The sequence below is a fragment of the Perissodus microlepis genome, chromosome 20 (assembly GCF_051167445.1).
Source record: "Perissodus microlepis isolate ML-2025 ecotype Zambia chromosome 20, ASM5116744v1, whole genome shotgun sequence".
Taxonomy (NCBI): Eukaryota; Metazoa; Chordata; class Actinopteri; order Cichliformes; family Cichlidae; genus Perissodus; species Perissodus microlepis.
Genome location: NC_140480.1, coordinates 18,019,750 through 18,046,977, shown reverse-complemented (window position 1 = coordinate 18,046,977; position 27,228 = coordinate 18,019,750). Strand labels below are relative to the sequence as shown.

At 39.2% G+C, this 27,228-nt stretch overlaps 1 protein-coding gene and 1 long non-coding RNA gene across 2 annotated transcripts in view; one reads left to right on the top strand and one right to left on the bottom strand.

Moving 5' to 3' along the window:
• The first annotated feature begins 11,094 nt into the window (after positions 1–11,094).
• Positions 11,095–27,228, top strand: part of LOC146364362 (voltage-gated potassium channel subunit beta-2-like) — a 196,451-nt gene continuing 180,317 nt past the window's right edge. Inside the window, exons 1-2 of the mRNA XM_084916417.1 lie at positions 11,095–11,206; positions 12,794–13,131. Of these exons, the coding sequence (XP_084772543.1) occupies positions 11,156–11,206; positions 12,794–13,131 (389 nt within the window). The 5' untranslated portion in view covers positions 11,095–11,155. The remainder of the gene's footprint in view (positions 11,207–12,793; positions 13,132–27,228) is intronic.
• LOC146364363 (uncharacterized) lies at positions 16,681–17,418 on the bottom strand. The gene is made up of 3 exons (XR_014798878.1): positions 17,175–17,418; positions 16,986–17,078; positions 16,681–16,847 (listed from the first exon to the last, which is right to left on the bottom strand). It is a non-coding gene; the product is annotated as an uncharacterized LOC146364363 (long non-coding RNA).

Below are 27,228 nucleotides of genomic sequence, written 5' to 3'. Positions count from 1 at the left end.
CATCTGCCATTCATCTTGCTGTTCCTTCTGCTCGTCTCATCACAATAGGGAAAAGAGCTTTCAGTCGCTCTTCTTTGTGTTTTTTGTGTGTGTGCGTGTGTGTGTGTGTATGTTGTGTATACTAAGCTGCGACCTATCTGCTTATGCTTATGCGCCTATGTGTAATTTGATGATTGCAGTGGGAATGGTCAAAAACAAGTATTGTTTATGGTACATAGGCGCAAGCGCTTTATTGATGACTCTGTCATTTTTAAGTTTTCTTCTCTTTTTAATTTTAAACCTTCTTCTGATGATGTTGACATCCTTATTAATTCGTTTAATGAACACTGTCTTGCCATTCTTAATCAGGTTGCTCCTTTCAAAACTAGTCATTGCACTGTTAGTTCCTGCACACCATGGTTAAATAATCAAACCCGTGGTCTTCGACAGTGCAGAGCGTCTCTGGAAGTCCACTGGGCTGGTTGTCCATCGGGAACACTTCAAAGAACTTCTTCACTTATATAATGAGTCAGTTAAAGAGGCCAGATCCTCTTACTTCAATAATCTCATAAATCGTCATAAAAATAACCCAAGAATTCTATTTGATACTATCAACAGTATTGTTTCTCCTTCAACTCAGCATGCTGTGTTACTTCCTGATGAAGATTGTAGCACTTTCCTCAATTACTTTGTAAATAAGGTGATGGACTTGAGATCCAAAATCTCCTCAAGTGCCTCCCCCTATGAAGATGCCCCTTGTTGTCCCGGGTCATTTACTTCTTTTTCTCCAATCACACTCAATGACTTAATTGCAGTAATAGGTAAAATGAAATCCTCATCATGCTCCTTAGATATATTACCTCCCTCTGTCCTGTCTGGGACTCTCACCAGCATTGGTCCCACACTACTATCCATCATCAACAATTCACTGATTTAAACATGCTGAGGTAACCCCTCTGTTAAAAAAACAGAATCTCGATCCTACCTCCCCTAGTAGTTATCGTCCTATTTCAAGATTGCCATTTATAAGTAAATTACTAGAAAAAATTGTAGAAAATCAGTTCAGGTCCTTCCTATGCCGATTGCAGATTTTCAGTCTGGCTTTCAAAAGCAGCACTCTACGGAGACCGCTCTCTTAAGGGTCTATAATGATCTACTAATGGCATCTGATGCAGGAAATTGTTCCGTGATCATTTTGCTAGATCTTAGTGCAGCCATCGATACCATTGACCACAAAATCCTACTCAACAGGGTGAAGGTTCTGGCTGGTATATCTGGCACCGCCTTAGACTGGTTTTCTTCCTACTTATCAGACAGGACCTTTTCTGTTAGGACTGATAGGTTCTCCTCTAACACTGCTGCCCTAACCTGCGGGGTTCCACAGGGTTCAGTATTGGGTCCATTATAATTTTCTTTTTATATGCTTCTTTTAGCTGGCATTATTCAGTCTTTTAGTGACCTGTCATATCATTTCTATGCTGATGACATTCAGCTGTATATGTCCTAAGCCTCATCAGCCGGATAGGCTGTCCACCCTAGTCCAGGCTTTAACTCAAATCTCTGATTGGCTTTCTAACAATTACCTTGTTTTAAACATGAACAAGACAGAGACCATGATCATAGCTCCTTCTGATCTATATTCTAAAATCAGTCAGGTTCTTGCCCCTTTCTGTTCTTCTGCTAAGCCAAATATTCGAAATCTTGGAGTAATATTTGACTCTTCTTTGGGCCTTGACTCACACGTAAAATCTCTGTCTCGTTCCTGTTTCTTTCATTTAAGGAATATTTCTAAACTGCAACATATGGTCTCCTCAGCTGAACTGGAAAAAATTGTCCATGCATTTGTGTCATCGCGTTTAGATTATTGTAATTCCCTGTTTACCAGCTTGGATAAATCATCTCTTTCTCGCCTATACAAAACGCACCAGCCAGACTACTAACTCGCTCTAGCAAGTGAGCTCACATCACTCCTATTTTATGTTCTTTACATTGGCTCCCAATAGATTTTAGAATTCGTTTTAAAATTATTGTTTTAACATACAGAGCACTAAATGGCCAAGCCCCAGATTATTTATCCAAGCTTCTCACAAAATACACTACTGCTCGCCGTCTCCGTTCACAAACTCAGGGTTTGTTGGTTGCTCCCAGAACACGTCTGAAGATGAAAGGGGACAGAGCCTTTCAGTCTGTGGCACCAAGGCTGTGGAACAGTCGACCTCTACAACTACGTTTGGTTGACTCTGTGGAATCCTTTAAAAAACAGTTAAAAACTTTACTGTTTAAACAAGCTTTCTGTTGACCAATGCTTTTTACATTTTTATATTTTTAATTTACATTTAAACTCTATATTGTGTATATCGTGCATTTTGCTATTTATCGTACTGTTTATTTTAATCTCTGTGTGCAGCGCTTTGTGACTACCTGTCTATGAAAAGCGCTTAATAAATAAACTTTACTTACTTACTTACATGTACATCAAAGTCCTAGGCTTAACCCTAGGACCCTAAGACTCTTTCAATTTAGTCTCGTCTCCAAGTCGTGAATTTGAGTCCCTACTCAGCAACCACATAGCCCTTCCATGAAACCTTTTCAGGATGGTTTTCTCGTCATTATTTAGTGATTGTAAAATCACTAAATAATGAGGCATGACTTGATAGTTGTTTGCATGCACAGATGATTGCTGTGTTGTAAACTCTTTATCATTGTGTAGTGTTTGTCAGTGTCCTGGGTCTGAGCAACCCAGGGACCCTGAGCAGTTATGGACTAGTATTATATGTATTTTGGTATTGCTGTGCCTCGTTCTCCCTGCTTGTAGATATATGTGTGTATGTAGGGTGTGGAAGTGGCCCTGGCAGGCAATTGGCCACACCTGAAGACCGTGACACACCTGCAGCTGATCAGGCCTCGTCAGAGGAGCTACTTGAGAGTGTGGTGGAGCTCTCTCCGATGCTGGATCATTGCGTGGCTTCACGTTAGTCTCTCAACCAGCTAGTTTAAGTCTGCTGCATTATAGTGTGTCTGATAGCTGCCTTTCTCTTATGTTCCCAGGAGTAGCAGGGAGACGAGAGGACAGCAAGCACGGGGTGCTCATCACGGAGAAGCAGAGACAGGAACACAAGCACTGGGAAGAGGACACGACACGGGAGTCACGGGGATTTACTGTTATTGTTCCACTCACTGTAAATAAACGCACTGCTTATACACAGAGCACCGTGCCTGGGTCCTCCTTCCCTACATCCCCACGGTTTGCCCTGCCAAACCGTGACAGTGTTTCTGTCTTATCATTAATTGGTTATTACTTTTAAACATATTTCAGGCTCTTAAGGTAGTATTTGCTTCACAAAATCTGGACATTTTTAGTACTAATATAATGTTTGTCCATTTTTTTTCAAACATCCCTCAGCGATTCGAGAGACCAATAAAATGTAACATGAGATGCAGTGACCTCCTTTTAGCGCAGTGATGCACCAATCACATTTCTTCCATTTCAAATATGATACCATTACCTTAGCTTCAGGTTATCTGTAGATATGAGCACAGATCAAAAACCTGCCTTGATCTAATAAACTAGCCCAACAGAGTGGCAACCTTTCCAAGGTGTACCCTGCCTCTAACCCTATGGTACCTGGGATAGGCTCCAACCCCTCCACCTCACCGCCCTGATAAGGATAAAGTGCAGAGAGATGAATGGAAATTGATAAGCTGTGTTCATCAGAGACGGAGAATAAATATTTTATGAGTAAGGTAAATAAGTCTTGAACATTGCTGTCTTAACTTCTATTTAAATATGCTCTGCATTGTTCTCTTAACTGAAAATTCTCTTCCAGCATGTTTTCCTTCTAAAACTTATTTTTAATTTTCGTGTTAAACTGTTGTTCTGACATAGTTTTATTGTTAGAGCATACATAATCTGATTTCCAAAACACCTACACTAAAACATTCAGTTTGTGAGGGGATCTACAAGAATTAAATCTGACATGGCATTGTCCTTTTGATCTGTCTTGAGAATATATTAGCTCTACCCAACCTGCCTTTAGGAAGGAAGGTAATTACACTGGGATTTAATGTACACCACAGTTTAGGATTACAAAAGCCTTGTATCAGAAATAGTGTGACCCCACCCCCCATTGTAGTTCCATCGTAGGTACCCGCCATGCTCAGTTGGGATGAGGATATTGCAGACTTGAAAAGTAAATGTAATTTTTAAATATCAAAAGACTTATGATAATTGCTTCCATTAAAGCAATGGACTGTGGGAGATTTCAAGAAACAGGATTACCAGGGTTTCACAACTTAATTTAGGGAAAGATTAATTTGGGGGTTATAGTGCATGTAGGAGACAGAGAAAACAATAACTATGCTAAATTCTTCACAGCCATATCTATACTCATGGCCTGTTGACACACTGCAAAACTATATATTTCTGTTGCCAATATAGTTCATTAAACTAATGTTTACTGATAATCTATAAAGCTAAAAAAATTCCAACATTGTGTGGGCTCACAATGTTGTCTATGGCATCCTTTGACAATTCTTTGGTCTTGATTGATGTCTGTATTCTATTTGGCTCAAAATACAAATAACATGCACTTTTTTGGGTGATGGTGGTTGGGTTGGGCAGTCATATTATGTCTCTAATCTTTATGGTAGTTTCATGTCTATTAGACTAATAGACAATTCATTCATCAGTGTGTGAGCAAATGTACAAAGTCAATAGGGGATCAAATAATTATTTCACCCACACAGAGGAAAATAAATTAAAAAATGTGTAGCTGTTTTAATATGTCCAAGATTCAAGATTCAAGAGCTTTATTGTCAATACAGTAGTATACACAATATACAGTGTACCGAAATGCTGTTTCACCCTAAGCCCCCCATGGTGCATTTATAAATATATAAAGGATATATCTCCAAGAGATATAAAACTAGGAATTACAAATAAATAACATGCTAAGTTTCGGTAAAAATTAAGGTATAAAAAGGTACTAATTACTAACTATACAATTCTATACAATACTATAATGGTAACTATACAATTCTATACAATACTATACTGGTAACTATACAATATTAACTGTACGATAAATAAAGATAAACAAAGACAGGACAGAGACAATACAAAGTGGAATGTGCAGTAGGTATTGAATACCAGTTTCAAGTTATAGTCAGGATATTATTGATGAGACATAACAAAGACATGTGCAAAATGCAAAATGTGCAAATATAATATAATTTAGGTGTGTGTTCATAACTATGTGACTGAGTGTGCAAATAAGAATATTGCTCCAACGTCCAGTTTGTAGTGGATTTGTGGTAGTTTTTGTTGATTATTGTAAGGTGTTTGTAGAGGTGTAAATAGCCTGCAAATGGTCTGCATTTGTATAGCGCTTTACTTAGTCCCTAATGACAGTCAATCATTCACACACTGGTGATGGCAAGCTACATTGTAGCCACAGCTGCCCTGGGGCGCACTGACAGAGGTGAGGCTGCCGGACACTGGCACCACCGGGCCCTCTGACCACCACCAGTAGGCAAACATCGGGTTAGTAGTAAAACATAATGATATTATTTCAATGAAGTAAGTAATTTGCCTTAGTTAAAAGTAGGCAAAAGGTTGAAAATGGATAGGATGATAGGATGTGGCTGGATATTGGGTGATTATACTTAGAACAAGGACTGGATAGGATAGACAGAAGGAGAGGAAGGGGTAGGCAAAAGAGCATAAAAGAGGGTGCCTGAACATTTGAGGTTGCTTTTCCCTCTAGTTGTTGCGATGAGCAGAAGACATCATCTGAAGATTCTGTCCTGGGGGTCCACAATTAGAAAATGCAGCAAGTAATGCCAGAGGAACCACTACTACACGGCAAACACGGTGAACCGACAAAGTGGTTTTATGATTTTTTTTTTTACTTGTGCAAGAGGATTTGTATTTGGAACATAGAGATGAGATATCACTGGCCAAGGCATGCCCATTTCTCTCTCTAATCTCTTCCCTTTCCAAAGATGAAAAAGAATCTGTGAAAATACCAAATGTACAGTGACAGGGTTAGACTGGCCATGAAGCAGTAACATTAGGGTGATCATATTTTGATTTCCAAAAAAGAGGACACTTGGCCCAGTCATGAAGAATTTTAATAATATAGTTTCCTTAATCATAATGTTTCAGGAGACTCTTTTAGACTCGAGTTCAGAATATTCTGAAGCTAGGTATGTAGAAGGATGCAGAGGTAACCATGAAGAAATCCTTGCTAATTCACTTTATTCTAAAGCAGTGAAGGAACCTTATGGGAGAATGGATGGTCAAAATAATAACAACCACTCAGGATTCTACACCCCATTTTCTAACTTCACCTGCTGTCTGCAGCTCACTATCTTCACCAGTACAGCAATTCTGCTCACCAGCTGATTCCCCTTCGCTTGAGGGTGGATTGGCCACCCACTCGCCAGCTCCATCACCAGCCTGTCACCCACCACTGCAGCCTGCTTCTTATGCAAACAAATTTGGTTCTCGGCAGCAGAATCAGGGTCAACAGCCAATAACTTTCTATCGTCTTAAATGTTCTCAAACATTTAAGGCCCTTGGACTTGGCTTTGGGGCTCATAGACTGTCTGTTGCTCAGCCTTCCAGTTTCAGAGTTGCCTAGGGTGACCAACTGTCCTCTTTTTTTGCACTTGTTGACTTGTAAAAACCTGCGTGACCTTTTTTTTCCAGCATTCATTAACCTCACAAGGAAGGCATCATTTAAATATGTTAAAGTTTTCTTTAACTCACAGTCAGAATACAATTATTGTACCTGACCATTTTCAGAAAATTTGTTTTTTTTCCTAAGCCTCTAAACACTGATCTATGAATCATTCAAGCATTAAAAAATGACCTAATTCAAAGGATGAACCACTGCTGCTGTTAACAGACAACAGCAAAGTACCAGTTTTAAACTACATCTTTAGATACTAGCAACCTGTCACAAAAACACATAATTCTTTCACATTTCTTTAGTCCACAAAAACTGCCAGCGATGACATTGTTTGACACCTACAAAATGGTATTTTTGCACAGTGTATTGGAATCTGAGCATTTCATTCTTTTCTATTCCCTGTGGCACCATCTAGTGGTGAATGTGACCAGCAAAACTTGTGAAAAAGTGAGCTTGGGGTTTCATAAAACACTTTAAATGCATTGTTTATCTCTAATGGGTCTACTATGATATTTTCATTTGAAGTTTCAAGTTTTGTAATTGCCTTTTCAGATTCCCGCTGTTTTATACGCCAAGCCAGGAGTTTGCTGGGTTTTTCACCTTGGTCATAGAATTGTTGCTTTAATCTCAATAGATTTATAGCAGCTTTTTCGCTTGTCATTTCGTTATATTGCGTTCTCAATAATAATAATTCTTTTACATTGTTCTCATTATTTTGGCCTGATTGAAAGCTGGTCTTTTCTAACATTTTTATTTTTTCTTCCAGATATTTTATCTTTTGGTTTCTTTCTCTTGTTTTCTTACTAGAATAGCTTATGATTTACCCTATTAAGTATGCCTTGAAGGCTTCCCATCTCACATTTGCCGAAGTTTGATTTGAATTGTGCTCAAAGTATTCATTAATTTGCTTGCCTAAAAACTCAAGAAACTGTTTGTCCTTCATCCACTTCAGTTGAAACCTCCATTCAATTCAAGTTTTGATCAGTTTTGGCTCTATGAAAGTCAAAGTAACGGCTGCATGGTCAGATATTATTATTTCCTTATACTGGCAATCTTTTATATAATGAGCCAGCTCAGTTGATACCAAAAAGTAATCTATTCTGGAATACACTTTGTGTGTACCTGACCAGCAAGAATATTGTAATTTGGTTGGATTTTGATCTCGCCATATATCAGTTATATTTAACTCCTTCATAAATTGTTTGATCACCTTTCATGTTCTATTATGAGTGTTATCCATGCCTGATGATTTATCCTTCTGTGAATTCAAAGCACAATTTAAGTCCCCAGCAATTATACATTTACCTAGTAAATCTGAAATTTTAAGAAATAAATTGCTATAAAAGTCTGGATTAATAATAATGGATTGCATTTACATAGCGCTTTTCAAGACCCTCAAAGCGCTTTACAATTCCACTATTCATTCACTCTCACACACTGGTGGAAGCAAGCTACAGTTGTAGCCACAGCTGCCCTGGGGCAGACTGACAGAAGCGAGGCTGCCATATTGCGCCATCGGCCCATCTGGCCAACACCAGTAGGCAGTAGGTGAAGTGTCTTGCCCAAGGACACAACAACCGAGACCATCCAAACCGGGCTCGAACCGGCAACCTTCCGATTACAAGGCAAACTGCTAACTCTTGAGCCACGATCGCCCCATAATGGCGTTTGGGCCATAAATATTAATTAAATTTAGTCTGGTAGATAGTAAGTTACCTTGTAGTATTAAAAAACGCCCATTAGAATCCTTAAGCACATGCTCAACATGAAAGGGTATAGATTTGTGAATCATTATCATAACGCCCCTGGAATTGGAGGAGTAAGGCGCTGAAAAGATTTGACCTGGCCATCTATGTTTCATTCTATTTGTCTCACTGCCTAGCATATGAGTTTCTTGTAGAAACACAATTTTGGCTTTTAATTTCTTAATCCTACTAATGACTTGTTTTATTTTTACTAACTTACGCAGACCTCTACAGTTCCAAGAAACACAGTCAGTCAAGACTTTTGCTATATATATTCACTTATGTTAAAGCTGTACTAGTAAATAAATACATATATTAAAAAAAACAAAAAAAACAAAAAACAAAAAGCATTGTACCATGTTGAGAATTTACCGATTTGAGAGAGCAACCCTTCCCACACCCCAGCCTGTGTAAGAACATACAGGCATCCCTTAACCCCAAAAATACTTCCGCCCTCTTCTTGGAACAGGTCCACCCTAAACCGAGGAACTATTCACCCGCGTTTCAGCAACAGTTGTTAGAGTAACTACAATTGAATAAAAGAATTTAATTAAAGAAAAGAATAAGAATAATAATAGAAATAAATCCACCTTGTCAAATACTTACTCTGACACATTTGACACAATAAGTGAAATTACTAGTGAATCTTATTAAGAGAACAAAACAAACAATGTCTAACCCAGCATTGTATAACAACCCTTTGGCAATAAAATAAATTGTTCTGTCCAGTATGGTTCATGAATACAGTTAGAACAGAATTAGTAATCTACCATCATATACCTTATCAAACATCTTGTACTTGTTTGAGGCTCTTAATGTAGGCGTCCACGTCCGCTGGTGTATTGAATACATGCGTACGTTCCTCGTTGGTCAAAAGCAGCCTCGCTGGATAGATGATCCATGTGTTTCAGACATTCCTGCAGTTTAAGTAAAATGGTAAATGGCCTGTATTTGTATAGCGCTTTTACTAGTCCCTAAGGACCCCAAGCGCTTTACACAACCAGTCATCCACCCATTCATACACTGGTGATAGCAAGCTACATTGTAGCCACAGCCGCCCTGGGGCGCACTGACAGAGGTGAGGCTGCCACCGGGCCCTCTGACCACCACCAGTAGGTAACGGGTGAAGTGTCTTGCCCAAGGACACAACGACAGAGACTGTCCAAGCCGGGGCTCGAACCGGCAACCTTCCGATTACAAGGCGAACTCCTAACTCTTGAGCCACAATAGCCCTGTCCTAGTACCGACACACCTCCCATTAATCACACAGCTGCTGGTGATGACCTCATAGGGCCGCTTCTAAACAAGTTAACATGACTTTCTACTCCCTCCTGAATATAAAATAAGCAGCAGTCAGTTCTTACTGGGTTGTTGTTAGAGAAACAGTTAGTTCAGCCTGTCTCCCAATCTTGTTGTTGTGTCTGCCTGTCTTTGTGCCCAGATTTACTTGGGGATTTCACAACATGGGGTGGTGAGATGACTTTTGTGTTTATTTGAGAGATGATTGGATTCTGTTTGGATTTTGAGGAAGCCTTCAAGGCAACTGGATTGTTAATACTGTTAGATACGGTGGTCCTGAGAGGCCAAACGGACTGCAACTTAAGAACACAACGGAAATAGGAAAAACGACAATGGAAATAGGAAAAAGGAAAACAGAAATAGGAAAAACACAAGGGAAGTGTTTCTGGGGAGAGAATAACCCGACGGCCAGATGCAGGAACCCAAAACATGGTAGGCATGTTTTATCATGATTCATATAATACTGATGATGGATTTTTAGGCTAACAGTTAGGCTAACACACTTACCTCTCATCTTTTCTTTTGTCGAGCCCTGCGTCTCCTTGACAACAATAAAATCACATTTAAAAGAAAAATCGTCTCTGTTATTGAATCCAAGCACAACACATAAAAGTGCTCAGACATGCCATCACACATTCTGTTAACTTTGTCTAATATTAAAATTTGTTTTAACAAACAACTACAACTGAACAACTACAGCGCACTGTTGTTCCTTATATTCTTACAATGTCTTATTTCTTGTTCTTTATGTTATCCTTTATTGCCCCTCATTGGGGAAATTCACATGTTCCAGCAGCAAAGTTCCAGGCAGATGGAGCATCTAGATTCACACTAAAGTAAAGAATATATTTCTATTCTATTCTATTCTCAGAAGTAGAAGTATAATTGTATTCCTAAATAGCAGCTAAATCTTTAGGTTTTTCAGTTTCTAATTTTAATACTTCTGTTACCCTTCTTTAAATATTCTCATTCGCATGCTTTTATAAATATAATATGAGCTGAGCTGACAGACAATTAAATTACAAAACCCATAGCTATGCAACCAATTGTTTTTTAAAAACGTGCACAAAGGTGAATAGCAACCTGCACCTATTGTTAGTTTGAAAATAATAATAATAATTTTAAAAAAAACAGACACATTACTGTAGAGACAAGCAAAATTGCAGGGCCTTAGTATGCTTTCCTGTTAGGCAATCACAAGCTTTTAGTGTAGATGCTTGTTTTAGTGCTATTAAATAATTTACTTGTGAGATTATTTTTTGCCCACTGCAGTGCAGACAGGCTTGGTTATAGGGCTCTGTGTGCCACGTGACCAAGTAGGAGGGAGTAGATAAGCCATATTAACTTGTTCAGTAACTACTTTTAAAGCAGTCCACAAACTGCTAGCATTAGGCTGACTACAACATACTGCTATATCTGCTAATCACGATCTCTACCATGAGCAGCGTAGTCCAGAATCCCTATATCAGCCGAACACCAACATCTCGGGTAAGTATTGTTTTGGATACACTGATAATGAGAGGGAGAAAAAAAAAACTCACGCTCCATGATATTGCATTATGTAGCCTCTACAATAAAATACAATAGCCTCTACGTGTTCCATCATCATTACCATGAGGAGAGAGGCTTTTAAATTATTGAGTGACTGAGGATTTTCTGATGTAGGTCAGAGGTTTTTAAAAAATTGAGAGGGCAAATATGATACTGTTTCTTTTATTTGTATGGTATGTATATTGTAAAGGTTGGATTGAGTTGTACTCGAGTATTGTACAGCTAAATTTTACTTTGTGTGGGTTCATGAAGTTAACAGTTGCAAGCTTGATACCCTCTTTTTGAGTAAAATTTGATTTCTAGAGCTTGGAAATATATCATGATAAAACACTCCTCATTTATGAGTTACATCTGTTTTGAATAGTGTCTTCTTTTGGCGTGGTCACTCTGGAGTCTCAGCAGCACAAGGAATATGCCGAACAGTTTGTTGTCAGTTTGTCTTTGTGTTTTTTGGTTTCACATTTACAAAACAACATGATTATCTTAGCTGCAATCCCAATTTGGGGAGTGGGGTGCTGTGTAAATATAAATAAAAATAGAATGCAAAACTTTACAAAATCTCAGAAACATCATTTTAATTAAAAAGGATAACTAGTTGAGGGGGGCAACTGGGAGCCCAGTGGTGGTTATGAAGTGCTGTGAGGGCCAGCAAGGAGGCCAGTCACAAAACCCTCCAGTGCTTTAGCTTGAAGCCAGCTTGAGTGGAGTGACAGGATACCTGAAGAGACTTTGAAGAAGGAGTGAAACTGGACAGAAAATTGAAAGCAAGACGAATTGAAAGTAGAAACTGCACAGCAATATAAATGAAATATAATTGGGGAAAACTGTAGACAGTGTTTGTGATGGAACTAAAAGAAATGGGCTGAATGAAACAGGGTTTGGATACAGAAAAGCAAAAGCAAAAAGAGTGCTAACACCTAAACGGAAGAAAACAAGCTTACAGTAGGTTAAATTTTGTTCAGCAATGGATCACAAATGTCTATTTGTGCGGTGCCATTCCAGTGAAACCACAAATATATCTGCCTACAAAACATAGTAAATTTCCCCAGTCATTTATAATATGAGAATTTTTCTGTGAAAATGACAGTTATTAGTGCCTTGAAACGCCTTTTGTTGTGATTTGGTGCTATATAAATAAAATAGAAATGTAAATTTATCGACCTCAACAGTCAATACACACATTCTGAACTCCATATTTCAACACTTGAAACACTGCATGAAACTGACTGAGAAAAACTGGCTGACATAGGTTTTTCTTTCTTTCTTTCTTTTTTTCTTTTTTTTTTCAAATCCAACACACAGCAGACCTTTATCCCCACTCACCCATGAATTATTCAGTTTTAGCACTTGAATATTGAAAGCAGCATAGATTGAGTAGATACCAAGAAAAAAAAAGCTGTGATTGTATTACAAACTTATATGCATGTGGGTGTGCTACAGTTTACTAAATGTATGATGATGTACTTAATACAGGGTTTTTGGACTCTTGTTTAATTTTTAAAAAAGTTGTCCTCTTACTTCTAGATGCCCAAACCTGGGACCAGTGGAGGGGTGGCACCTGGAGGTCGAGACAGTAATGGAATTTATCGAAGCGGTAGCATCAGCAGTGGAAGTGGAGTGTCTGGCAAGATACTTTCCCTGTCATCAATGAGTGAGAGTGTGCACAGTGGCCTAAGCTGTTTGTTGTCAGAGCAAGCAATGGAGCAGGAAGAAAAGCAACAGCGCAGTCGCCACGTAGCAGATTATCAGCGCCTGAGAGAAGTTCGTGCAGCTGCTCAGCTCAAAAATCTTGAGGACTTCCTTAGGATGAACCACATTTCACTTAGGGACAGTGTGTCTTACACCACTGGCATGATTTACAGGTAAGATACACTTACAGATAATTTAGAAGAGATACTGTTAGTTTCTTATACAGGGAGTGCAGAATTATTAGGCAAATGAGTATTTTGTCCACATCATCCTCTTCATGCATGTTGTCTTACTCCAAGCTGTATAGGCTCGAAAGCCTACTACCAATTAAGCATATTAGGTGATGTGCATCTCTGTAATGAGAAGGGGTGTGGTCTAATGACATCAACACCGTATATCAGGTGTGCATAATTATTAGGCAACTTCCTTTCCTTTGGCAAAATGGGTCAAAAGAAGGACTTGACAGGCTCAGAAAAGTCAAAAATAGTGAGATATCTTGCAGAGGGATGCAGCAGTCTCAAAATTGCAAAGCTTCTGAAGCGTGATCATCGAACAATCAAGCGTTTCATTCAAAATAGTCAACAGGGTCGCAAGAAGCGTGTGGAAAAACCAAGGCGCAAAATAACTGCCCATGAACTGAGAAAAGTCAAGCGTGCAGCTGCCAAGATGCCACTTGCCACCAGTTTGGCCATATTTCAGAGCTGCAACATCACTGGAGTGCCCAAAAGCACAAGGTGTGCAATACTCAGAGACATGGCCAAGGTAAGAAAGGCTGAAAGACGACCACCACTGAACAAGACACACAAGCTGAAACGTCAAGACTGGGCCAAGAAATATCTCAAGACTGATTTTTCTAAGGTTTTATGGACTGATGAAATGAGAATGAGTCTTGATGGGCCAGATGGATGGGCCCGTGGCTGGATTGGTAAAGGGCAGAGAGCTCCAGTCCGACTCAGACGCCAGCAAGGTGGAGGTGGAGTACTGGTTTGGGCTGGTATCATCAAAGATGAGCTTGTGGGGCCTTTTCGGGTTGAGGATGGAGTCAAGCTCAACTCCCAGTCCTACTGCCAGTTTCTGGAAGACACCTTCTTCAAGCAGTGGTACAGGAAGAAGTCTGCATCCTTCAAGAAAAACATGATTTTCATGCAGGACAATGCTCCATCACACGCGTCCAAGTACTCCACAGCGTGGCTGGCAAGAAAGGGTATAAAAGAAGAAAAACTAATGACATGGCCACCTTGTTCACCTGATCTGAACCCCATTGAGAACCTGTGGTCCATCATCAAATGTGAGATTTACAAGGAGGGAAAACAGTACACCTCTCTGAACAGTGTCTGGGAGGCTGTGGTTGCTGCTGCACGCAATGTTGATGGTGAACAGATCAAAACACTGACAGAATCCATGGATGGCAGGCTTTTGAGTGTCCTTGCAAAGAAAGGTGGCTATATTGGTCGCTGATTTGTTTTTGTTTTGTTTTTGAATGTCAGAAATGTATATTTGTGAATGTGGAGATGTTATATTGGTTTCACTGGTAAAAATAAATAATTGAAATGGGTATATATTTGTTTTTTGTTAAGTTGCCTAATAATTATGCACAGTAATGGTCACCTGCACACACAGATATCCCCCTAAAATAGCTAAAACTAAAAACAAACTAAAAACTACTTCCAAAAACATTCAGCTTTGATATTAATGAGTTTTTTGGGTTCATTGAGAACATGGTTGTTGTTCGATAATAAAATTATTCCTCAAAAATACAACTTGCCTAATAATTCTGCACTCCCTGTACTACCACTATAAAGGTAGACAATAAACTTATTATTGATCACCGCATTATTGTAAAGGTTGTTTAACATTATTCAATTATTGTAAACTGTTTTGGTGAGCAGGTATACTTTACATACAAGTACACATATGTTGCAATATTATTTGGCCTATTCTTGCTGTTGGTAAATTGATATACCTAATCAAGTTGAGAAAAATAAGAAAATAGGGACGCCAGATGTTATCTATATAAACAGAAGATAAATACCAATTCATTTCAATTCAGTTTTATTTATATAGTGCTAAATCACAACAACAGTTGCCTCAAGGCGCTTACATATGGAACTCCTTGTATGTTTATATAGCAACATGTATTCACATGTATGTATATTAAAGTTGTTAACCATCCATTGTCTAAAAAATAAGTGCACACTCAACACTCTTTGACCCGATGCTGTCCACTTCCCATTAGGGGATAAACCTTTTCTAATAAAAACTTTGTATACGAGAACATATAGTACCTGCATCATAATAGAGGATTTCACAAGTTCCTTTCTAATATCATTACTATATATTTTTCATTATATGTTCCAAAATTTTCACTCACTAAAGTGTGTTTTGTGTATATGTTTTATATGCCAAACAAAGACTCACAACTTGGCTAGCCGCTTGAATAGGTATACCTGAGAAAGAGAAGGCAGGAGAATAAACCAGCTGTTCTCCACAGAACCATCCAAGGTGTACTTGGATGGCTCTCTTCCACAGCATGTCTTTTATCCTGTCTTCCTTCTCTCACCCCAACCGGTCACGGCAGATGGCTGCCTCTCCCTGAGCCTGGTTCTGTCGGACGTTTCTTCCTGTTAAAAGGGAGTTTTTCCTTCCCACTCTTGCCAATGTGCTTGCTGATAGGGGGGTCATTTAATTGTTGTTTTTTTCTCTGCATGCATTATTGTAGGGTCTACCTTACCATAAAAGCGCCTTGAGGCAACTGTTGTTATGATTTGGTGCTGTACAATTAAAATTGAATTGAAATGAATTAAATAAACTGACAACATGAGAACAGCACCACCAACACTCTAAAAACTATTGTTTAAGCCCAACAAAAAAAATTAACGCAACAGTTTCCATTACTCTTTTTGAGTTACGATAACTTGTGTTGAAATTAGATTGAACCAACAAACTATATTGAGTTAGGGGAATTAACTTTTCCTCCATAATCAAAGGTGATTTTAATTACCATTTACGTAATATTTGGTAGCTTAAAACATATTTTTAAGTTGTTTACTCATAAAAATTATGTTCCTCCAATTACTTTTTCCACATTATTTAAAATGATTTTTAAGTGTTATGTAATTAATTACAGCAATTACAAAAACATTTTTAAAGTTCATTATTTAAAATATTAAGTTTCTGATTTTCATCATTATTATCATCATTTTAGCTTTCTCTTATTTTTTTTTTATTGTAATAGCTTTTAAGAAAGGAATTCATTCAACTTTTTTTTTTTATCAAATAACTTTTTTATTTTTTAACTGTAGGCATTTCAACACTTTGTATTTAAAAAGTGAAAATAAACCAGAAATTTAGATTTATACCATCACAGCCAAGTTATAGAATATGCCTTTACGTATTTAACACCACAGAAACAAATGTGTTCAATTGGTAAAAAAATCTACTTAGAAAACATTTTGTTACAGTAATACTTCCATGCAAGTGTTCAGTAAATGTTAACTTTCAATGCCTACCAAACTTTACAAGATCTTGCATCTTTCTATTACACAATGCAGCAAACACCTTTAAGATCAATGTTACACATACAGGATTCAAAACAGTTAACAATGTTTGAAACAGAGTCAGCATCTTTAACATAATGATGGTTCCATCGAGGTCAAGGAACAGCTTCTGAACAAAGTATATTTCAGATCCTTGCATTAGCTCAGACTGACAGCATATGTTATGCCCATGAGCAAAACACAGCACCTTGGGAAATTCTGGCCCTCCATGATTTTTGTTCCCTCCACCACAATGGTTGCAGTCTTATGTTAGATCCAGGGGTGTGCCGGTCACTGATGATGGCAGTTTTCATCACCTGCCTCTCAAGGTTGGCCTTAAATTCTTCTGTGTCCTTGTAAAGCAAATTTTAAAAAATAGGTTAGTGAATTATAGATTAGACTTTTATACTTAATGAATCTTAATGAATTCAGATGATCAATGGAACACACACACACACACACACACACACACACAATGCTGAATTACTTACACCAAACTCCATGAAAAGGTCCTCTTCCTTCTCTCCAAGGAAAGTGATAAGGCAGCAGATGGCTACTTCTCTGCGTGTTTCAATTGTCTTGTGCTATTTAAGAAAAAATAAAGTATGAGTATAAACTACATGGGTGACTGCCAACAAAGTGCATTTCAAAGCTACCCAAAGTCTAAATAGTTGTCCTACCTCAAGAAGCATGTCCTTGATCTGCCTGATTCTCACTCCCTTAGCTCCTCCCCTTGATAAAATGACATCCATCAGTTTTGGGGTGCAATGGTCAAGTGTAGCCATTCAAGGCTTGCAGTGGTTATTCTCTTGAACTCCTCCTTTATCTGTAGACCACACAAACAGAAGAATTAAACCTTGCAGACTATTAGCTATACTGCATTAATGAATGCTCTAATACATTATTTAAAGAGGATAGATGTGATCTAAGGCTACCCTTAGTTTTGAGGGAACAAAAACAATCTTGGTGAAGACAAGGGAGACTTCCCCACTATAACTGTGGTGTAATCTCTAATGTTTTAGCAACCCTGTTTTTGCAGAGGTTTCGAATTTACACATTGTTCACTCCCAGCGCATTTTGTAAAAAATGTGTCCCAACTTAACAAAGCACTAATGACCCTAGATTATCACACTATACTAACTGCTTACACAAAGTCTTAATGTTAAGTAGATTCACATAGCCTATGCCACAATAATGCTATTGGAATGACATTAACAATATTTCACACAGTCTGATTTTTTTTTTTTTTTTTTTAAGAAACAAAGATAGCTACAGCTCTTAAGATCAAGAACAATACTTACTTTAAGCTGTATCACAATAGTAACCAAAATCATATACAATGTAATATTACGTATAGGTCATGCAAGTTTTATAAAGACATAAAATAGGTGAGCCAGATGGAAAAAAGAAGCCTAGGTTATCCCTCTGACAAAACTATTCACAGTTTAAAGGCTTCTGATTTTGGTTATACAGAAAAACATACAGCCTACACAGCAAATCCAGCATGTCCAAATTAACACTGTCGGATTTGATTTCAACACTATTAAAGTGTCTATATGGGTCCACACCAGAGAGTGTTAATTTAACTCTTTTTGGAGAGTTGGTACGTTAACTCTGATTTAGTGTTAAACACCAAATCTGTCTGGAGTTGATAATTTAACACTTGGTGTTAAGAGTTTATATATTAACTCTCAAAGAGTATTTTAGTTTAACTACGTAACAGTTATCTTCTAATTAATTCTAAAAAGCGGGAATTTTCCTGTTCTGAACTTCTAGAAATTTATTTTGGAAATAAACATTTACTAAAAAGACAATGGTTTTTGAAAAACATTTATTCTGAACTGTGCACCACAATTTCAAAACATTTTCTGAAAGATGTAACAGTGTACATGTTCTCACTTTCATTAGAATTTTGTTTATCAAAAGGTCTGACATAGGTGAGCTGGTAAATGCAAATAACAGCATTCTCATCACTTATTTCTTCAGTACAATATGCATGTCCTTCATTCATCACTTTGTGGAACTTCAACGCACTTCTGCTCTCCACTATATTCCATCTTCACAAGTATATCCTATGTGGAGATTGAATAAAAATTAGTTGACACTAATTAATGGCACAAATAATCCAGTAATCAATTGCAGCACAGTAAAAAAAAAAAAAAAAAAAGGAATCCTTTTTGAGCCATTACTTGTGTAAAGTATTTTCCCAAAAGACAAGGACACAGGCAACAGGTAATACTGAACTAAATGTAAAACCTCAACCTTTTTCATGTTTACCTAAACCGTGTGCACAAAACTCTGGAGGGTTCTAAATGCTAACGTAGAACCCAGTCAGGACATCTGCTACTGCTGTTTGCTCGTTTTTTTTTCATGGGAGATCGTTTTCAGGCTTCAAGTAGCACCATTATACCAACATTTCACATTCTAGACATTGTTTAAGGTGTATTTGACCAAAAGTTTGACTGAAAATTCACATGCAAGCTTTTTTTCAAGGCTGTGGTATTTGCCCGCAAACAATACCTTTCAGCTAGCTAAAACAGAATATTATGCTATCACCAAGCAACATGGCTAATGCCTTTCACACAGCTTTGTCTCAACTCCAAAGAGCCACAGAAGTAAAAGCTAATAATAATAATAATTGAAACAATCTTTGAAAAAATGACTTACCAAGCATGGCAAACAACTCAAATATGTAGAGCAAAATGTTCTGAAACGGCTTCACTTCAGCTTTGATTGGAGCCTATGGTGCTGCGGGCGGAGTCTGTGAATTTACTCTATTGGTGTCATAGCCCCTGTAGGAGTTCAGAGTTAAGAGATCAAGAGTTAATGTTTCCATTGTAACACCTCCAGATTTGACATAGAAACACTCATTTTTAACACTCGGTTTTAACTACTATCATTTTACACCTCAGAGTTACATTAAAAGAATGTGACTCTACTTAGAGTAAAATTAACTCTACTTTTGCAAGAAGACTACTAACACCAAAACATTTAACACTTTTGAATTTGCTGTGTATGATCGAAATTAGATTGCACTGTGTAGCAAAATTTTAACCATGCTTTTCCTAGCCACAGCAGCACTCTCTAGCTGAAGACTTTTGTCCAATGAAACTTTATAAGTCTTATCCTCTCCTGTGCTAAAGTTTAGAATGGCTAGCATTAGCTACATGTGGTAGTGCAAAGTATTTCCTTATCTGTATGAGCATCACATCGTACACAAATCCACTACAGGTGACTAGCACAAATGCTTTGCTTTGGTAGAACTGTTATTTGTAAATGAAATGTTACTTACCTTGAAATGTCTTTTACAAAAGCTTGCACCATGCAACGCAACATGTGTGAATTTGCCCGGGCTAAAGTCGGTAGGGGAGGGAATTTGAAATCAGAAGTTACAGTGGAAAAAAAATAAGTTATCTATTCAATTTCTTTAAGTAATTACAACTTGAATTTTATTTTGAACCCACTAACATTGGGATTTAATTTCAAATTACATATAAAATTAATTTAATGTAATTACCAACATTATTAATTCAACACAACCCAAAAAAATAAAGTTTGTAACTTAGAAGGTCTATCTTAATCAATAAATTAGAATTTTTATGTTGCAGCCATGGATTTAATCAAGTGGTGGCAAAAGGCCTGATGAATTACTTTTTAGAGTGAAGGCTGGATACTGAGCAATACTGGAACAGCATATGGGAGAAGGACCCAATCCATAATGGCAATGCTCAGTGGCTAGAGGACCTAAGAGCAGACAACAGCAACCATCTCTGAACAGGGTCCAGTAACCATCACAGTGGCAGATATCCAAGAGAGGGTCTCATAGCATGAGTTGGTCAGCACCAGGCCCCAACATGATTCATGCCTACTGGCTGAAGAAGCTGACTGCAATCCATGAGCATCTGGCAGGACAAATGAACCCACTGTTAGTCAATGAGAGACAGTGAGAATGGCTAACTAAAGGCTGGACAGTCCTGATCCTCAAGGATCCCCAGAGAGACTAGTCCCATCTAACTACCGGCCAATATCCTGCCTCAGTACCACATGGAAGCTCCTGTCAGGCATCATAGCAGCTAAGATTAACAGGCACATGGACAAATACATGAGCGGAGCACAGAAAGGAATTTGCAGGAATAACAGTGAAGCAAACACCAGCTACACCTGAGACTACAAGAAGCCCTATGACTTGATGCCCCACACCTGGATCCTGGAATGCCTCAATCTGTACAAGATCAATAGAACCTTAAGAGCCTTAATCAGGAACTCGATGGGGATGTGGTGTAGAACACTGGAGGCTAAGTTCAACCCAATATCACAAGATAGCATCAAGCGAGGGATCTACTAAGGAGATGCTCTGTTTCCACTGTTGTTCTGCATAGGCCTGAACCCCCTCAGTGAGATCCTTAACAAAACAGGCTACAAATACCAACTACGGAATGGACCTAAGGAGCTTGGAAAGAAAAGCGTCTGGACTTGTTTAAGTTGCTTGAAGACGTTTCACCTCTCATCCGAGAAGCTTCTTCAGTTCTAAGGTCAAATGGTGGAGAGTCCCAGATTTAAGCTCTGTGGGAGTAACCCACCAAGAGGGACAATGGACCCCCTAATGATCTTCTATCTAATCACATGAGCCAAGGTGTGAAAATGGGTGTAGGTCACAATCAGCCAAGGTTTCAGGTAAGCTCATTGTCAAACCTTGCCCCACCCTATCATGTGATTTCCTGAGGTCAGATGGCCCAGGATGTGAGTGGGCGTTAAGGCATCCTGGGCTAGGTTTCACAATGAGCTCACATGGGACTCTCCACCATTTGACCCTAGAACTGAAGAAGCTTCCCAGATGAGAGGTGAAACGTCTTCAAGCAACTTAAACAAGTCCAGACGCTTTTCTTTCCAAGCTCCTTAGACTACTATGACCTGGGTGACTGAGAACCTTCACAGACATACGGAATGGACCAATTGTCAGCAAACTCCTGTACATGGATGACATCAAGCTGTATGCCAAGAGTAAATGAGACATTGATTCACTGATCCACACCACAAAGATCTACAGCAATGACATTGGAATGTCATTCGGACTGGAGAAGTGTAGACAGATGGTAACGAGAGAGGGAAGGTAGTCAGAACTGAGGGGATCGAACTACTAGAAGCAACATTGCATACACTGAGGACAGTTACAAGTATCTGGGAATCACACACGCAAACGGGAACCATTAAGAGGCCGCTAGGAAAGCTGCAGCCACCGAGTACCGGCACATAGTTAGACAAGTCCTGAGGAGTAAGCTGAATGAAACGAAAGAGATCCAGGCTATCAACACCTACGCCCTGCCTGTGACCAGGTACCCTGTTGGGATAATAAGCTGGTGAGGAGATGGAAGCCACTGACATCAAGACAAGGAAGCTCCTGACCATGCATGGAGGGTTTCACCCCAAGTCCACCACCCTGAGACTGTACGCTAAGTGGAAGAAAGGAGACCAGGACTAGTCAGTGTCAGTACCACGGTCCAGACTGAGACAACAAACATCCATGAATCCACTAGGAAGATGGCAGCTGACCTCAGCAGCACAGAGGCGCTAATCATGGCAACACAAGATCCATTGAGAATGGGGTCTACAGCACCAGAAAAGAGCCCAAGTGCAGGCTGTGTAAAGATGCCTCTGAGACAATCCAGCACATAATAGCATTGTGCCAGATGCTAGCAAGTGTTACTGGCCCCACTATGGTGGGCGTCAGCCAGAATACAATCCTGTAAAACAAGAGAGAAAGTGAACACAGGAGACATGCTGCCATTTGCCTGGTCAGTCTTGCCAGAATTTATTCATAGAACACAAGCATATGTTCTCCACTCTTTTTGTAACTCAATTTCACCATAACTGCTCATTCCCTCAAACAGCTCGTTTTCCACCAGTGCATTTCAATATTAAGCCACACTACTGGCATAAAACAACAAAAGCTTGAAATGAATGAAACAAATGACAAATGCACCTCTTTCCCCTTAAAATAATTCACATCATCATCGTAGTGTCTTATCATAGAAAGGAAACTTTACCTTCAACATTACTGCACTTCTTCTCCTTGCCAGCATTTTTGTTAGCCGTAGCTCTTTTGCTTTATATGTATTTTTCAGGGTAGTTAGATTCTAACATTGAAACAGCAAGTTTCCACATGACTTCAGGCTGGCTCGGAACACTTTACAGACACGCTATACAAAACATTTGTCATGGACACAAAACTACAAGTTTATCAGGAACTGTAAACCCAACTGGATTGGTGCGTCTTATTATTATATGGAGACGAGCGCAGTTGCAACAGCTTGCTAGCATTACCCAGGCATACAGCTTAGCTATTACATTCCACAGAGCTAAAGTAGTTTGCATAGCGACAGTGACATATATCACATATCACACAGCCGTCTTATGTCATGAAAGAATAAGTATCACAGTGTCCAGCTGTGTATTTCTTTATGGTTTTGACCACATTACTGACCTGTAAAACAGGAGAGAAAGTGAACACAGGACACACTCTGCTGTTGGCCTGGTCAGTCTAGCCAGAATGATAAGCTTATGGCAGCTATGCACCCGACTCAGTTCCCAATAGTGGTGTGCGGATCGATATTGAAATATCGATTCTTCCGATACCAGTAATTTATGTTCTACAGGGTGGGCCATTTATATGGTTGCCCGGTAATAAAATGGGAATGGTTGGTGATATTAAAGTCCTGTTTGTGGCACATGAGAATATGTGAGGGGGCAAACTCCTCAAGATGGGTGGTGACCATGGTGGCCATTTAGAAGTCGGCCATCCTGGATACAACTTTTGTTTTTTCAATAGGAAGAGGGCCATGTGACACATCAAACTTATTGGTAATGTCACAAGAAAAACAATAGTGTGCTTGGTTTCAACGTAACTTTATTCTTTCATGAGTTATTTACAAGTTTCTGACCACTTATAAAATGTGTTCAATGTGCTGCCCATTGTGTTGGATTGTCAATGCAACCCTCTTCTCCCACTCTTCACACACTGATAGCAACACCGCAGGAGAAATGCCAGCACAGGCATCCAGTATCCGTAGTTTCAGGTGCTGCACATCTCGTGTCTTCACACCATAGACAATTGCCTTCAGATGACCCCAAAGATAAAAGTCCTTAAAAGGAGACCTTGGGGGCCATTCAACTGGCCCACGACGACCAATCCACTTTCCAGGAAACTGTTCATCTAGGAATGCTTGGCCCTGGCATGTGGTGGTGCACCATCTTGCTGGAAAAACTCAGGGAACGTGCCAGCTTCAGTGCATAAAGAGGGAAACACATCATCATGTAGTAATTTCAAATATCCAGTGGCCTTGAGGTTTTCATTGATGAAGAATGGACCCACTATCGTTGTACCCCATATACCACACCAAACCATCACTTTTGTTGGTCCAACAGTCTTGGAGGGATCCATCCAGTGTGGGTTAGTGTCAGACCAATAGCGGTGGTTTTGTTTGTTAACTTCACCATTCACATAAAAGTTTGCCTCATCACTGAACAAAATCTTCTGCGTGAACTGAGGGTCCTGTTCCAATTTTTGTTTTGCCCATTCTGCAAATTCTGTGACCCAGATCGGGGTCATCCTCGTTGAGATGCTGCAGTAGCTGGAGTTTGTAAGGGTGCCATTTGTGAGTAGCTAATATCCACCAAAGGGATGTTCGACTAATGCCACTCTCCAGTGATATGCGGCGAGTGCTACGCTGTGGGCTCTTGCTGAATGAAACTAGGACAGCCACTGATGTTTCTTCATTAGTGACAGTTTTCTTGCATCCACATTTTGGCAAATCCGACACTGAACCAGTTTCACGAAACTTAGCAAGCAGTTTGCTAACTGTAGCATGGGAGATGGGTGGTCTCATAGGGTGTCTTGCATTGAAATCTGCTGCAATGACCCGATTACTGCGTTTACCAGATATCAACACAATTTCGATCCGCTCCTCATGTGTTAACCTCTTCGACATGTCAATGGCTGTGAACAAAGTTACTTGTAAATAACTCTTGAAAGAATAAAGTTACGTTGAAAGCAAGCACACCATTGTTTTTCTTGTGACATTACCAATAAGTTTGATGTGTCACATGGCCCTCTTCCTATTGCAAAAACAAAAGTTGTATCCAAGATGGCTGACTTCTAAATGGCCACCATGGTCACCACCCATCTTGAGGAGTTTGCCCCCTCACATATACTCATGTGCCACAAACAGGACTTTAATATCACCAACCATTCCCATTTTATTACGGTGTATCCATATAAATGGCCCACCCTGTAGAATCGATTCTCATATTAAAATATCAATATTTTAGTACTTTGGGGTAAATTTGTAGTTTATAATTAACAGGAACACAATGGAAAGAAACTATATCATTCGGATCGTCTAAATTGGAAGGAACTACTTCCTCTTACGCCTTTCATAGTCATATGCAAAATACAGCTGTATAAATGTGTTGCAGGCAGCCCCTGGCGTGCACACTCACAACAATGGCTGAGCGTGAACGGAGTCCTGTGTGGACGTATTTTACCTCCACAAACAGTTAAAACGCAGTTTGCGATACATGTGGCAAGACAGTGAGGTGTTGTGGCAACACCACTAACCTTGTCAATCATATCACAGAATATGACGAGCGTATGTTGAGGCCAACTGAAGAGGAGGAGAGGGATAGGAGAGGGTGCTGCTAGGGCGAGACAGACGTGAGAGACGTCTGTCTCGCCCTAGCAGCACTAATTCTGCATTATTAAGCAATAAGAACAAGTAGTCTGATGTCCTGTAATCATTATGAAGCTATATTATTATTACAATTGAAATACAATGAAACATTAAGTTTTTTGTACAAAGTATCGGTATCGGATCAGTATCGTCGATACCACCCTGAATTTTTCTTGGTATCATATCGGAAAAGAAATCAGTGGTATCGCACATCACTAGTTCCCAAAGCACACTGCTGCCCCCTACTGTCCAAAGTGTTATACACTCTCCTAGCAACAGAGTACTTGCATGACATTGTGGACTTAAATTCCACCAATAAACCAGCAACATAAAACATGCATAATAATCTCCATATATCACACCACTTAACTCAAAATTGTGACCACATATTTGTGTGGATCACACAAGCAGGGCATACATTGAATGCCATGTATGGATTCCACGTATGACCACATCCTGGGAACATCTGTGCCGAGTATAGCCTGGAAGTCCCTAGATCAAAATGGGAGACACCGCCTAGGGTGTGGTAGTGGTAGTTATCGCACTCGTGCAGTGACCCCCAAGATAGACTAGTAACTCCAGCAGATCTCAGGGACAACATCTGAGATCTTTTTTCAAAAGTAGAACTGATCACGTCTAGTCCTCTCTCCATATTTACAATAATAATAGTCATCTTATTTCACGACAACCTTACTTTTATGTATCCTTAGCTTTTATAACTACTGTATGTATGATTAGTTAAGCTAATGTTAGGTACTCAACTGCTGTTAGCTATTCTAGCATTAGTGGTGTAAGTTGATAGTATGTGGCATAAGTTAATGACTACCAGAGAAACTGTCCTAAATATAACTTAAGGAATAAAAACGTTTTTTTCTTACCTTGCATTCATACAACAGTATGTAGAATGTGGGTTTGATTCCAAATTTAGAGTTATAATTGATTGGTTTATACAAGCAGATGGTGCCCCACTTCTTTTTTGTCTTTATCCAGGGATAAAATAGAAAGTCCAGACTCCCAGAAGGCATCAGTCTGCCATCTTGGTCTGGCTATCATCACTGATTCGATTTTATTATGGTGGAAGCAAAACAACAAACGTAAGAGGGAATTAATGAGGATGTTTATCAAATGTGAAGCGCAGTTTTGATCTTCATTTGTTGCTGGTTCAGTGAATTTTGATTGGAGATTGACAAAATAGTGATGTGTCGGTCGCAAACGAAATGGCTCTTAGAGCCGGGTCTTTGACGTGAACGACGTGAGCCGGCTCCTTATCGCGAGCCGTGGGTTTTTTTTTCTTATTCCTTCTCTCATCCTCTCTTGCACTTTTTTTCCGCTTCACTCCACACGCGAGCCTTGTGTTTTGGACTGGGAAGAGGGGGAGGGGCGGTAGTTACACTGGCAGTAGCACAGGAACAGAGCGGGAGGGAAAGAGAGAGAAAGAGAGCCAGGGACACCAACGTCACATTAGAAAGGTATAGTAATCATCCACAACTATTTTCAGTTGCAGATGATAAAGGATTCAGAAAGTTTATTCATGCAGGCCCATATGACAGAGAATATGCATGTTCTTTTTGTTTTCATATTTTAATTTATATTTAATTGTGTTGTGGTTTGCAGCGTTTTGTGTTTCACTTTAAATTTGTTTAAAAGGAAAAAGCTGAAAATTTAAATAGTTAAAAGTTGAAATGTGAATAGTTGGTTTTTGTATTATATGATTTATTTATTACATTTTATGTGGAGTGAATAAATAAAAGTATATTTACGGTGGCCCCTAGAGACAAAGCACTTACAAACACGTACGCACTCCGAAGCACGTACAAACTCCAAAACACGTACAAACTTTGAAGCACGTACAAACTCCAAAACACGTAAAAACTCAGAAGCACATAAAAACTCAAAACACGTACAAAACACAACAGAAGTGCTCCAGGATGCTAGGCGCAGTATTGAGCTTTTGTTACCTAGTGGCTACACAAGCCAGCAAGTACCAACGACCGGATTTGGTGTGTGG